Source organism: Equus przewalskii, chromosome 19, assembly GCF_037783145.1.
Source record: "Equus przewalskii isolate Varuska chromosome 19, EquPr2, whole genome shotgun sequence".
In the NCBI taxonomy this organism is placed as follows: domain Eukaryota; kingdom Metazoa; phylum Chordata; class Mammalia; order Perissodactyla; family Equidae; genus Equus; species Equus przewalskii.
Window position 1 is genome coordinate 54,283,922 of NC_091849.1, and position 14,765 is coordinate 54,298,686.

The 14,765-nt window shown below is 38.1% G+C and overlaps 1 protein-coding gene and 1 long non-coding RNA gene across 14 annotated transcripts in view; one reads left to right on the forward strand and one right to left on the reverse strand.

Annotated features, from left to right (window-relative positions):
* Positions 1–14,765, forward strand: part of BEND6 (BEN domain containing 6) — a 55,914-nt gene that overhangs the window by 34,983 nt on the left and 6,166 nt on the right. For 6 of the 11 annotated variants that reach the window (XR_011530140.1, XM_008517703.2, XM_070586351.1 and 3 more), the window contains 3 exons: positions 11,270–11,490; positions 13,098–13,290; positions 14,196–14,332. Coding sequence is in view for 5 of the 11 variants with exons in the window: in XM_008517703.2 (XP_008515925.1) it covers positions 11,270–11,490; positions 13,098–13,290; positions 14,196–14,323 (542 nt within the window). In the remaining 6 variants the exon portion in view is untranslated. Of the gene's footprint in view, positions 1–10,073; positions 10,229–10,611; positions 10,676–11,269; positions 11,491–13,097; positions 13,291–14,195; positions 14,333–14,765 lie in introns of those variants that run through there. The other 5 variants (XR_011530138.1, XR_011530137.1, XR_011530139.1 and 2 more) reach the window with 2 other exon arrangements.
* LOC139077522 (uncharacterized) overlaps positions 1–14,765 on the reverse strand; it is a 66,461-nt gene that overhangs the window by 33,202 nt on the left and 18,494 nt on the right. For 2 of the 3 annotated variants that reach the window (XR_011530144.1, XR_011530143.1), the window contains exons 3-4: positions 10,514–10,619; positions 339–411 (exon numbers count right to left, since the gene is read on the reverse strand). This is a non-coding gene — a long non-coding RNA (uncharacterized lncRNA). Of the gene's footprint in view, positions 1–338; positions 412–4,726; positions 4,780–10,513; positions 10,620–14,765 lie in introns of all 3 variants that reach the window. The other variant, XR_011530145.1, reaches the window with a different exon arrangement.

The window sequence follows — 14,765 nt, forward strand, 5'->3', positions numbered from 1 at the left end:
TCTGTCCTTTGGCAAATCCTACTGGCTTTACCTTCAGAGTATTTCTGGAATACAATCTTTCTGACCACCCCCACTGTTGCCACTCTGGTCCAAGTCACCATTCTCTCTCACCCAGATTATTATGGCGGCTCACTAACTGGTGTCACTACTTCTGCTGTTGCTCCTCTGCAGTCTATTCTCAACACAGCAACAAGAATGAGACTGTTAAACAAAGTCAGTTCATGTCCCTCCTCTCTTCAGAACCTTTCAGTGCATTTCCATTTCACTCAGGGTAAAACCGAAGTCAGCTTTATGATCATTGAGTCCATACGTGATTTGGCCACCTCCCCTCCACTCACCTCTCTGGCTGTATTTCCTACTGCTCTCCCCCACGTTCTCTGTGATCCAGCCACACTCGACCACTTGCTTTCCCTTTGAAGACATCAGACATGATCTTACTTCAGTGTCTTTGTACTGGCCATTCCCTCAGCCTGGAATGTTCTTCCCCCAGATAACCACTTGGTTTGCACCCTCACTTACTTCAAGTCCTCACTGTAAATTCATCTTTTCCCTGACCTCCCCCCTCCCATCTAAAATTTCAACCTTTCTCCCCCCAATATTTTTTGTCCTCCTCCCCTGCTTTGTTTCTTCTTTGACACTTACAACTCTAGATAATCTATCATGTATTTAATATACATAATATTGTGTACATCTGTCCCCCTCCATACACACACACTACAGTGTACCCCTAGAAACCAAGTAGTAAAGTTGGCTATTGACTGGACTTCAAGCAACAGGAAAAGTCAGGAACTGCCAACTGCAGCTGCAGTATTCATGCATGCATTATTCACTCAGTAAATATTTATAAAGTCCTACTATATGTCAGGCACTGTTCTAAGTACCTAGGAAAATCCAGTGAACAAAGCAGACAAAGATCCTTGCTCTCATGGAATATCCATTCTAGTGGGACTATACAGTGAAAAATCATGAAAAATAATAAGCAAATTATCTAATATGGTAGCTGATGATAAGTGCTAGGGAAAAAACAGGGGAGGATTGGGATGTGAGGGAGAGGGGGTGTTTTACAATTTTAAATAGCATGGCCATGGTAAGTCTCCTTGTGAAGCTACAGTTAGCAACTAGGAAGATACCAGAGAGGTGAAGTTTCACATATAATCCAAATAAGAAAGAAGTCCGAGAGAAGAGTGCTCAGTAATGTTCCTGTAACTCTTTGAACTAAAAATCAGGGCTGTTTCTCTGTTTACAAAGCCTACTAGCTAAGAAAAATGGCAGAATATTTATGCCATTCTAGACATTCAGAATGGCAAAGGTGTGTGTGCTATTTGTGTATGTGTTAAGCATTTGAAACATATCTTGTGGGCCACAACTGAACAGCACAATAAGATGTAAAAGGAAAAAGGTGATCTATCTATTGTATAGAAGGGTATTAAATTGTAATTATTTATAGAGAACAAATGTGTACCTAAGAAAAACAAAGCATCAATTGAAAACTCTTGACTAATGAGATTTTAGTAAAGAATCAAAAATCAATTAAATTTTGCCCAGGTTCACTTAAATATGGCAGAAAGCTTAAGTTAAATATGTGTGAATCTCCCTCCTTTCTTGAAACCCCACAAAAAATAAGCTTAAAATGCCTAAAAGCACAAGAGAAGACCACAGGAGATGAAGAGGTCAATAAAATTTTAGAAGCTGAAAGGCAGATTGATGAGTGGTGACTGATTAAATATGGAGAAATCCGAAAGCTCAGTGTCTATGATGGGGGTGGGGAGCAGATAGAGGCAAAGAAATTAAAAAGACCTAAGCCAAATCACACCAGAGAACTACAAAAGGTTTAGGAACTGTACCCGTGAAAGGGAGAAAACTGGAGGAGTCATTGAAAAACCTACATACAGACCCTTTTGGGCCACAACGCCACACATTCTTCCCATGTAGCCTTCAACTCCCACTCTTCACCACAGCAGAAGGTGGAGGTTTTCTCTCAGGAGAGCTATGAACTCAGGGATGCTGGGCACAGCTGAGGGAAGGGGTGATCATTTGAGGGAATCCTTTAACATGGAACACAGAGATCAAGACAAACAAAGAGAAAAATAAGGTCAAAGGAAACAGAGACAATGCAGGGAGGAGAAGAAAGCTCCACAAAACAAGGACAGGGTAGTTTAAGAAAGGAATAGTCAAAGAATGAGGTGGGGGGCAAACCTAGAAATTCAATAAAATGTCTGGAAGTTAAAGTTAAGAAAATCTTGTACATACTGGAACAACAAGACAAAGAAAAGTAAAATAGAAAAGATTAGGAAAAAGAGAGAATTAGTCTAGGAGGTTGAACAGCCAAAGACAAGAGGTCCTAAAAGTGAGAAGAGACAAGAGGGAGAAGTTACAATAATAACAAAAAAATACAATAAATTTCTAGAACACAAATTTCTAGATTATAGGATACCAGCAAAGGCAAAAAGACTTGTCCAAGGCATAACACTGAAATTTCAGAACACCAGAAGTAAAGGGAAGATCCACATGCTTTCAGAGAGAACAAGCATGTCACATGCTAAGGACTGGGAATCAGAATGGCACTGGGCTTTTCACCAGGAACACTGAAAGCTCCAAGATAATTAAGCAATGCCTTCAAAATTCTGAAGGGAAATAATTTAAACCTCAACTTCTATACCCAGTGAAATTATCAACCAAGTGTGAGGGTAGAATAATATTTTCACACTTACAAATTCTCAGTAATCTACTTTTCATGCTTTCTTTTTCAAAAGCTAATGGAGGATGAGCTCCTCCAAAATGAGAGAGTAAATCTGGAAAGAGAAAGACAGGTATCCAGGAAACAGTTAGTCCAATTCAGGAGAGAGACAAGGAGGAGCCACAGAATGATAGTGAAGGGAAGCTCCAGAATGACAAGTATACAATGGCCTAGAAGCAGCTAGTCCAGATTGTGGAGGTGTACAGAAGGTTCCAGAAGAGATATCTCCAAGAAAAATATGAAATTGATAGATGATATTGATGTATCCAAACATACTGAAAGGAGATTTTACACCTCTGGTAGGAAGTTTAGAGATGTGTGAGAGAAACAGTAAAATAATAATAATAATAAGCAAACTAAAAAAATGAAATCATTATTAAATCTAGGGGGAAAAAATCATGTTTTAAAGGAAAGGAATTGTCATCACTGTAATAATGTAAGTACGATATTTATTGAACTAACAATTGTGCTACCACTATACTAAAATGATGGAAAAGGAGAACAGCACATGTAATGTATGCATATGTTTGCATGTGGCTACTACGTGTGTGTGTTTCTTTGTGGCTTGGGAAGAAGTTGAAAGAGAGCTACATTGTCATATTACAGAGTTGGAAGTCAATAAATAACTATATGAATGTGGAAAAAAATCAAGAAATAGCTATATATGCATATTATTAAGACTATGAAGAAACAGGTAAATGGACTGGAATTGATGGCCTGGGTGGTGAGTGATAGAGCAGAGGACTACTGTTTTTCATTATAAGCCTTACTTTATTTAAAAAATAATAAATGCAGGGGCCGGCCCCAAGGCTGAGTGGTTAAGTTCGTGCCCTCCACTTTGGCGGCCCGGGGTTTTGCCAGTTCAGATCCTGGGTGTAGACCTGGCACCGCTCATCAAGCCATACTGAGGCAGCATCCCACATCGCAGAACTAGAGGGATCTGCAACCAGAATATACAACCATGTACTGGGGGGCTTTGGGAGAGGAAGGGAAAAAAAAGAAGATTGGCAACAGATGTTAGCTCAGGTGCCGATCTTTAAATTTAAAAAAAATTTAAAAAATAAATACCTGGTACATAAAAGGTGTCCAAAATCTAGTAGCTACCTTTTTTTTTTTTTTTAAAGATTGTCACCTGGGCTAACAACTGTTGCCAATCTTTTTTTTTTTTTATGCTTTATTTCCCCAACCCCCCCGGTACATAGCTGTATATCTTAGTTGCAGGTCCTTCTAGTTGTGGGATGTGGGCCGCCGCCTCAACATGGCCTGACAAGCAGTGCCATGTCCGCGCCCAGGATCCGAACCCTGGGCCGCCGCAGCAGAGCACAAACTTAACCACTCGGCCACAGAGCCAGCCCCGCTACCATTTTTTAAAAATCAATTTCCTTATAGATCAGAAATTGCTGGTTATATTCCTAAAAGAAGGAAAAAAGAATATACTCACATTAATTACAAACAACTATAAAATATCTACTAGTTACCCTAACAAGAAATGTGTGGGATCTATGAAGAAAAATTTAAAAAGTCAATGGAGAAATTTCTCAATGGAGAAATACATAAACCTAAATAAATGGAGAGACATGTCACATACATAGATGAGAAGAGAAGATGCCAATTTATCCCAAAACAATGAATTGTTTGAATAGAATCGCAATCAAATACCAATGATTGTTTTGTTTTGGTTTGTTTTGGTAATTTGACAATAACTGTTCTAAAATTAACCTGAAAGAATAAATAGGTAAAATCAATTAAAACATTCTGGGAAAAAAATATGCAGTCATAACGTGTCAACACTAAATCACATAAATTTCCATTAAAGGCAACTTGCTAGTGCATGAATCAGCAGATCAGTGGAACAAAATGCATATCCCCAAAACGGAATCTCACGTACGATCAGGAAACCACCCTAGAGGGACTAGGGTGGAGAGGTAAGGAGAATGGATTGAGAGAGGCCGAACCACGGTTCAAACCCCAGCTCTGCCACCTACTCACTGTGTAACCTTGTGCACGTTGTTTAACCAATCTGTGCCTCAATTTCCTCATCTCTAAAAGGAAATAATAAAAGTACTTAGCTGGGTGACATGTAAAGCATTCAGAACAGCCTGGCAATAGCAAGTGCAATATAAGTAGTTGCTATTATGGTGTCACTGTCACAAGTCACCAGGGCCAACTTCACGGGTGTGTGACCTGCACAGTCACACAGGGCCCTGCTCCTAGAAAAGGCCCCACATACTGGTTAAAGGCTCTGCTGTCATCATATTAAAATTCTTAAGAAGTTTTGAACAAGAGTCCTGCATTTTCACTTTGCAATGGACCTGGCAATTTGGGTAGCAAGTCCTGCAAGTCAATCAGGAAAAACATGAATTATTCAACAAATGGCAGTGAGAAAACTGATATTCCAGGGGAGGAATGTTCATGTGAGGTTCTCATTTCACCCCATGTGGCACACTACAAACATAATGATACAGTTTAAATAAAAACTCCATGTTCTGAATTTGAATGGGAAGTACTGGCTTAAATGTATGATGAATTTTATCTTTAAAAATTTATAATATATATTTTCTAATACTGTTCACTGAATAGGCCTAGAAACAAGAACCCAATAGCAAAGAGCACTCCTAGCTCCTGGATATGGTCTTGTAAGACTATTTCCCACTGAAAGGAGCTAGGGTTCCTTGCAGAAATGGCTGATTCCAGAATTTGCATAGAAAATGTGCAAGGTGAGCCTTCTCAGGAGGCTTGAACAGGAAATATAGATGAAAATCTTGTCTTACCAGAAAGCAAGGAAGTTATCAAAGACTATATGGACATGTCAACTAGAAGAGGTTCCCACTGGGCAAAGATGGGCCAATTTGAGCATCAATAAGAATGATAACTGCAATAGATTATCATACTTTTTTTTTTTTTTAAAGATTAGCACCTGGGCTAACAACTTGTTGCCAATCTTCCTTTTTTTTTTTAAAGATTGGCACCTGGGCTAACAACTGCCACCAATCTTTTTTTTTTTTCTCCTGCTTTATTTCCCCAAACCCCCCCTGTACACAGTTGTATATGTTAGTTGCAGGTCCTTCTAGTTGTGGGATGTGGGACACCACCTCAATGTGGCCTGAGGAGCGGTGCCATGTCTTCGTCCAGGATCCGAACCCCGGGCCGCCGCAGCGGAGCGTGCGAACTTAACCACTCAGCCACGGAGCCAGCCCCTATCATACATATTTAAACGCATGAGTTCATAATGGTATTCAAAAAAGAAAAAACTTAATGGCCATCTGAAAGAACCAACTCATTATTTTGAAAACTGGCAAATACAAACCAAAAAATCATGTGTTTATCCTGCCATTCTTAGATGAAATGAAACTCATAGTAACCCTATAGTTAACGAGAGGAAGTTTTCCTTTGTAGAAGAATTCTACCTAATAAATGAAGAAGAAAATAATTAAAATATCACCATTTGCAATCCATTATGATATGTTGAATCTAAGCATGATCATCAGTGACCACTAATATCACAGAAAAAGCTAACTATGCATTAAATGCCACCTGATGGATGTTAAAACATGACCTAAATCTGATCAAGCCTTTAGCTCTAACTGCCAATTTACAGCAAATACAGGGAACAGAAGAATCTGTTAAGCATCACTTTAGGGATGCAGTCAGCAAAATCCAGGCTATGGAAGATCCTGCAGGGCAAACGACTCAGTTTCTTCAACTAGCACATTGCAAGGAAAAAACGAGGAGAGGGAGAGGAAGCCTAGAGCTTGTGTGAAAGAGACAGCAACCAATTCTAATGTATGGACCGCATTTGGATCCTGATTCAAACAAACAAAAATAACAGCAATGAGACAATCAGAAATTTGAACATTTACTAGGTTTTATTTTTAACGACATTAAAGAACTATTGTTAGGTATTTCTGGCTATGACAATGGTGTTATGGTTATATTTTTTAAATGTCTTACTTTTAGAGACACATAAGAAATATTTACAGACTAAATGAGATGATTCCTGTGATTTGCTTGAAGTAGTCTTGGGGGTAGGAAGAAAGTGGGTGGGGATATTGGTGGAACAAGATTTGCCATGAGATGGGGCCAGCCTCGTGGCCTAGAAGTTAAGTTTGGCCTGCTCTGCTTTGGCCACCCAGGGTTCGGTTCCTGGGCACAACCTCTACCACTTGTCAGTGGCCATGCTGTGGTGGTGACTACATACAAAACAGAGGAGGACTGGCACAGATGTTAGCTCAGGGCGAATTGTCTTCAAGCAAAAGAAAGAGGAAGATTGGCAACAGATGTTAGCTCAGGGCAAATCTTCCTCAGCCAAAAAAAAAAAAAAAGATTGATCGTGAGTTGAAACTGGGGGATAGGGTATATGGAAGTTTACTATTTTTGTTTGTGTTTAAGATTTTCCATTAAAAGTTAGAAAACATATATCCAGGCAGGAAAAAAGCTTACTCATAAAAAGATGTTTAAACCATACAAAATATATGAGTGAATATTTAGCTGATCTGAATGGTTAATGACATTCTAAACATAGAAAAAATGAGTAATATACTAAAGAAAAGACTGCCACTTTAAAATAAAAACTAAAAATGTGTGTATGCTTTAAAAGTATCATAAAATTAAAAGATACTCTAAGAAAAATACAACTTACGACAAATACAAGATTAAAATGCTTAGTATATAATGGAGTTAATAATAATAGGTAACACATTGTGCATATAATGCACTAGGCACTCTAATAAGCACTTTACAAAAACCATTTATTATAAAACAGAAAAAGTACTAATATTCCATGTTCTAATGGATAATTCATGAAAGAAGTTCAAATAGTCAATAGATATATATTTAACTTGACAATAATCAAATAATTGCAATTTAAATTGCACTAAGATTTTAACCTATCAAAGTAGTGAAGATCTGTGTTAATGATTAACACCTATTGTTGACGGTGCAGTGAAATGACTGACTTCTTACATTGCCAGTGGGCATGTTAAGTTGGAAGAATCTTTCTAGAGAAGAATTCTCAGCAATATTAATTGAGTCTTGAAAACATTTATACCTTTGAACCTATTATTATGCTTTCAGGAATTTACAGCATTGACATGATCAGAGATGCATATGAACAGATATGTCCTAGGCAGTTCATAAGAGTTTTGTTTGTAATAAAAACTGGAAGCAACCTAAATTCCAAAAGGGAAAAAAGGAACATTCAAATAAATTATAGAACATCAATACCTTGGACTATTAGGGAACCATTAAAGTCATGCTTTCAGGTGGAAGATACCCCATCAACAGGTAAATGGATACTGTAATTGTGGAGTATCCATATAATGAAATATTATTCATCAACAAAAAGGAATGGGTAACTGATACACACATCAACATAAATGAATCTCAAAACATTATGCAGAGCAAAAAAAAAAAATCAGACCAAAAAAAGGAGAATATACTGTTTGAGTCCATTTAAATGGAATTCTAGAACAGGTCAAACATCTCTGGCTAAAGAAGTCAGATTAGTGGTTGCCTCTGAGATAAATCCAGGGATTGATTTAGTAGGAACATGAGGCAACTTTCTGGGAGGATGGAAAAGTTCTATATCTTCTTCTTTTTTTTTTTTTTTGAGGAAGATTAACCCTGACCCAACGTCTGCCACCAATCCTTCTCTTTTTGCTGAGGAAGACTGGCCCTGAGCTAACATCTGTGCCCATCTTCCTCTGTTTTATATGTGGGACACCTGCCACAGAATGGCTTGACAAGCAGTGTGTAAGTCCGCACCCGGGATCCAAACCAGCAATCCCTGGGCCACCTAACTGGAACGTGCGAACTTAACTACTGTGCCACCAGGCCGGCCCTGGAAATGTTCTATATCTTGATGGGTGTGTGTTAAGTGGGGATTCCTTTTGTCAAACTCATGTCCCTTACCTACTTAATTTCTGCTCAGACTTCATATAAGATCTAGCCTTTGACTATGTAAATCAGACCTCAAAAGATCACATTTTCCAAGAAGATTTAATAAAATAGACAAAATACTCAGTTTACAGTCTTAACTGGAAAAAAAGAACCATGATACAATGCTATGTATATAGTATGGTCCTAAAAATGTAAAAGAAAATACACAAATATAGATAAGATACACAGATAGAAATAACAAGAAGGATATATTCCAGTGAACATGTATAACTTTCAGTATTAGAAAAAACAGTAAATATTCTTGATACCTCACTTTATACAAACTCTCTTTTTCTCTTTACATCCTAGCTTTGGCCTTCTTGCAATTCCTCAAATACAGAACTTGTGTTTCCTATGCCTGTGATGACCTCCTCATTCCCTCCAGCTGTTTAGTTCCTGCTCAGCCTTCAGCTCTCAGATCAATCTTGACCTCCCCAGAGAAGCCCTCTGTGCCCCCTTCCCCTCCAGCCTCTCCTTTGTGGCACTTAACAATCGTAATTTTTCATTTCTTCGCATGTCCCTTGAGGTAGCCCCACTGCAAGGTTTAGGGCACTGTCCTCTAGACTGCGGAGTCTCCCCAAGACTTCTGGCTCCAACTGCCAGTTCAGGGGTTTTCCAAAACCACCCTAAGCCTCAATACTGCTAGAGAAACTCACAAGTCTTTGAAACCTCTTATACTCATGGTTACATTTATTACAAGGAAAGAATACAAATTAGAACCAGCCAAAGTTGGAGAGATACATAGGGCAGAGTCTGGGCAGTTCCCAAATATGAAGCTTCTGTTGTCCTCCGGATGCCTTACCCCCCTAGCATTTATGTGTTACAGTATGCACCGAGTATTGTCCATCCAGGAAGCTCACCTGAGCACCAGTGTCCAAAGTTTTTATTGAGGGTTCATTACATAGGCATGATTGATTTGTTGATTGTCTGTGTGGTTGAAGTCAATTTCCAAATCTTTCTGGCTTTCTGGCTGTGGCCAGCTTCTATCTTAAGACTGCTGGGTATGATTGTTCCTACTCTGAGAAACTCCTTAGCATAAACTATCAGGAGTGGTCTGAGGGGCTCACCATGAATAACAAAGACACTCCTCCTTTCACTTGGGAAATTCCAAGGGTTTAGAGGTTACTTTCCAGGAACTGGAGGGGTCAGGGATAGGGGTGGGAGGCAACCCCTCTTTGAGCAGATCAAATTCTTGCTACATGACATGGTTATGTAAATAATGCCCCCCACCCCTCCCAGTTCCAAAGGGCTTGGATCACATCTCGTTTTGCTCCCCATCTCATTCCTAGCACCTAACATGGTGGGTGGCAAATGCTGAGAGTCTGTATAACATAGTAGTTTATAGCAGAGAATTGGCAGAGTCTGAATTTGAATCTGAACTCTTCTTTTCACTGACTAGGTTGACCCTGAACAGGTTATTTAACCTCTCACTGCCTAACCATCCTCATCTGTAAATTGGGGACGATGATCAAACCTATCTCAGCGAGTGCAGGGAGGATTAAATGAATGGTCATCAGTAAAGTGCTCAGAATAGTGCCTGACACAGAGTAAAAGGTAGATAAATGTTTACTATTATTAAATGCTCAATAAATAATTGCTGATTGAATGAGTGTCTGGCAACGAGAGGTGCTTAGTAAATATTAATTGAAAGAATATAAAATAAGATTTTCTTCTTTAGTAGATTTTCCTATTTTTCTATTAATATAGTACCAGATGTATTGATTTAGACGTGTCATCAATATTCCTGATTTTCAGCTCTCAAATGAAATATTATTCTAAAGATAATAGCTTAATAATATGCCTAAGAAAAGTACAAAAAAAGTTTCAGAGTCTTTTTACCTCTCCAGCAAAGAGTCCCTTCAACTGTAGAGTGAGGAGTTGAATTAGACAGGGTCCAAGGTGTCTTCCAACTCCAACAAAATGTTATTTGTCCTCAGGAAACAAACTAGATATAACAACAGAGAAGACCATTTTACATGGAGGCATGAAACCTTTGACTGTGTAAGTTTCCATTAAGAAAAAGGAACCAAGAGAACATTTGGCTGATTACCAAAATTCATCTTTAATATGTGAGAACATAGGTTTGAATTGTGGCAATGAATTTTTATTAATTCAATGGAATTTGACTCCCTGGCAAACCACACACAAAGGTCATAGAAAATTTATGTTAACCTGTGAGAAATGGTTTATTTTATCTTGTCGCTTAAACTGGCCTAATGTGAGTGTCTGGAAGGTGATTGATCCTGGAATCAGTAATGTCTCCAAACAAGAGATTAAACGCTTTCAAATAATACTATTAGCAATTAGAAAAAAGAAGCAACTTTTTAAAACATTCATTTTAGTTACAAAGTAATGCATACCCATTTAAATACAATAACCAAATGTTTTTAAATTGTTTTATTATTAAGCGATTATTTAATAATAAAAAGTAAATATGTTCCAACCGCTCTTCTTACCATGTTTATTTTCCAAAGGTAGCAAATGTTAGCAATTTGTTCCACATATTTCCATGCGTATACACACAATTAAAAAGACGTATGTATGCGCTTGTTATCAAAAGTATTTGTAAAGTGTTACTTTTTCTTGCCATTTTAGTGTTACCCCAGGCAGTCACCCAGTTTGAGGAATTGGTTGGCATGGCGGAGGCCCTGCTTAAAGGTGGAGGAACCATGTCAACGTCTGCGTCCACCCTCTGGAGAGCCACAAACAACTCCTCACCAGATTCCTTTGCCTCAACGTGCAGTAATTCTAATTCTAACTCCAGTTCGCCAATTTCCTTGAAAGCTGAGGAAGAGCATCACATCGATGAGAAACAGGTCAGTTGAAATACTTGCCCTATCTTTCTCTCAGATAGAGTTAAATACAAAAATTAAAATAAGAGTACAAGATGATCATTGTTTTATCAGATAACTTTAGGAAACTTTAGGTCACAACCATAACATTCCAATTGCCTAAAACAATATTTTTTTTCACAATAAACCTAATATTTGTAAAACAAATATCCAGTTTAGAAAACTAAAGTCAAATTGTGGACAATGATGAAGTTATTAAGCTAGAAAATTCTTCAACCAGTGACAGAAAGATAACTATGCATTAAAGGTTATAAAATTATATCACTGAGAGAAAGTAAATTTCAGCCCCTGTGTGCTGGCTGAACACGATTCTTTTTCTACTTTCCCAATTTCTCTTAATCAGGAAACAGAAGCTAAAAAGACAAGAGTTTTGTTAGAATCAGGTATCAGCCTCGGAAAATATGCCTTCAAGAGCAATAATTAAATACTAACAATCTAACATTCAGAATATTTGAATCTCAGTGTATCTGTTCCCTTTTGCTGTGTAACAGATTAGCACAAACTTAGTGACTTAACATAATACAGGTTTACTATCTCAGAGTTCTGTGGGTCAGAACTGTGGTGAAACAAACGTGTCGGCAGGTGCCCTCCTTCCTGGAGGCTTTCTGGAAGAAACAGTTTCCTCCTCATTTGGGTTGTTGTGGAATTCAATTTCTTGTGGTCGTAGAACTGAATTCCCTGTTTTCTTTTTTCTTTTTTTTTTAAAGATTTTATTTTTCCTTTTTCTCCCCAAAGCCCCCCAGTACATAGTTGTATATTCTTCGTTGTGGGTCCTTCTAGTTGTGGCATGTGGGACGCTGCCTCAGCGTGGTTTGATGAGCAGTGTCATGTCCGCGCCCAGGATTCGAACCAACGAAACACTGGGCCGCCTGCAGCGGAGCGCGCGAACCCAACCACTCGGCCACGGGGCCAGCCCCTGAATTCCCTGTTTTCTTGCTGATTGTAAACTGAAGGCCATTCCTGCTTCTCAAGGCAACTGCATTCCTTGGTTTGTGGCCCACTTCTGCCATCTTCAAAGCCAGCTGTGTCAGGCAAAGTGCCGCTCCCTCTTGGAATCTGTCCTCCTCCTTGTGTCCTTTCTCTGACGCACTCCTCTGCCTGCCTCTTCTACATGTAAGGGCTTCTGTGATTAGATGGGGCCCACCTGGATAATCCAAGACACTCACCCCATCTCAGTTACTTAACTCTTAACCACACCTACATGGTTGTTTTTGCCATAGAAGGTAACATATTCACACGTTCCAGGCATGAGGATGTGGAATTTTCAGAGAGCCATGATTCTACCTCCACACTGAGCAGGAAGCATTGAGGATGGGACTAATCCTTAAAGCACCAAATCCAGACTTCATGACAAGAATTTGTATATACTCTGGAATACCTCACAAATATTAGGAATTATCTCAAAGATAATAGTTGACTCTAACCTCTGATATGTAAAATATATATCAAAAGTATAATACATCCCCTTAAAAAATTTTGGTTTTGTTTTCTGATATGTCTTCACTCAATTAGTAATATATTTCTCCAGATAGTACTTTTCTTTTTCTAATTTCAATTTTTTTTTTTTTTAGTTCAAGATTGAAAAATGGCAGATAGCCCGTTGTAACAAGAGCAAGCCTCAGAAGTTTATCAATGATTTAATGCAAGTGCTTTACACAAATGAATACATGGCCACCCACAGCCTGACGGGGGCAAAATCCTCTACTTCAAGGGACAAAGCCGTCAAACCAGCTATGAATCAGAATGAAGTTCAAGAAATCATAGGTGCGAACATGATTGCGTTATATCGTCACATGAATTTGAAATTATTTTACCCTTCAAGGTTAAGTTATCCTTTCACCATCTTTATTTTTTTCAAGATTACTTTCCAGTGAAAGAGAAATCTCTTATTAAATATGAGGTACAAACCTCTTATTAAATATGGAAAATTTTGTAGAAAAACTCTACATTAAAAGTGGTTGTTAAAATAAAACCAAATTTTACATCACTGAAAAGTTTGAATTCATAGCTGTAGAAAAGTAAATTTTGAAAATCCTTTGAAACAAAATTTCAGAAAGAGTTTATATCTTATTTTCTCTTTCTTATCTTGCTTATATCCCTTATCTTTTATTCTAGAAAAAGAGAGGTTAATTTGAGCATCCTATTTATGGTTTTTAAGTTAATGAATCTCCTTAAATATAATAATCTAGATAATAAAATAATTTTTATTTTTTGCAAATATCCAGCAAATTTAGAGAGTCCCTGAATCTCAGCTCTCTCTATGTCAGTAGTATGTCATTTCCTTAGTTGGAAAAGGGTCAATCCAAATCTAGATTTTTTGACTGATGTTGAGAATGGATAAAAATAAATTCCTAACATTTTGGAGCAAGGGGACTTGCTCCAAAGAGCAAGAAGAGTTCAGAGCAAGTAGCAAGGTTCAAGCTGAGTGGTACCACAGAAAGACAAATATGTACGCTCTCGGCTTATAATATAGATCTTCATTATCTCTAGCTTTGCTTTGAAAAATCTACCTATATATTCATCAATGTAAATATATCATGGGTGTTTGGGCTGCTCTTGCAAAATGGAGACAAAATTATAATGTAGATTGTTTGACGCTTTATCTCAGTTCATACCTTCAGATGCAGAGGCCTCATAAAATGTTTCATGTGTTATTGTTGTTTTTACAGGAGTCACAAAGCAATTATTTCCCAACACAGATGATGTTTCAATTAGAAGAATGATAGGGCAAAAGCTGAACAACTGTACCAAGAAGCCAAATTTAAGCAAAAATCTGAACTCTCAGGATATTAAGTAGATCCTTTTGGTAAGTCCTTTAAATCTTCACAATCCTTTCAAGGTGGCAAGGAGATGTAATACTTCTATCCTTGGAATAGCATTTTCTGAACACTCTGCGAGAGACTACTAATGTCCTATGAAATGCTAATAGGTGTTCCTGAGGGTGACAGTGGGACCGGAAGGGGATGTAAATTTGGGAAATACTGAGTTCATTTGCACAGATTTTCCTTTCCCAGAACCTCTCAGATATTTTGATAACCAAGCACAAAAGAAGTCTCTCGGGAGGGGTTACAGGATGTAGTGTTTTCCAGAGGAACTTTTTTTCTTTATAGAACATTAGTTAACTTGTGGGTGGAGGTAGAAAGGAGCCAAAGGAGGGACACAGGACAATTTACAAGTGTTTCTCTAGAACAAGGGAGATGCAGACCCTTGGGAAATCTCTGAGGTGCGTCAATGGGACT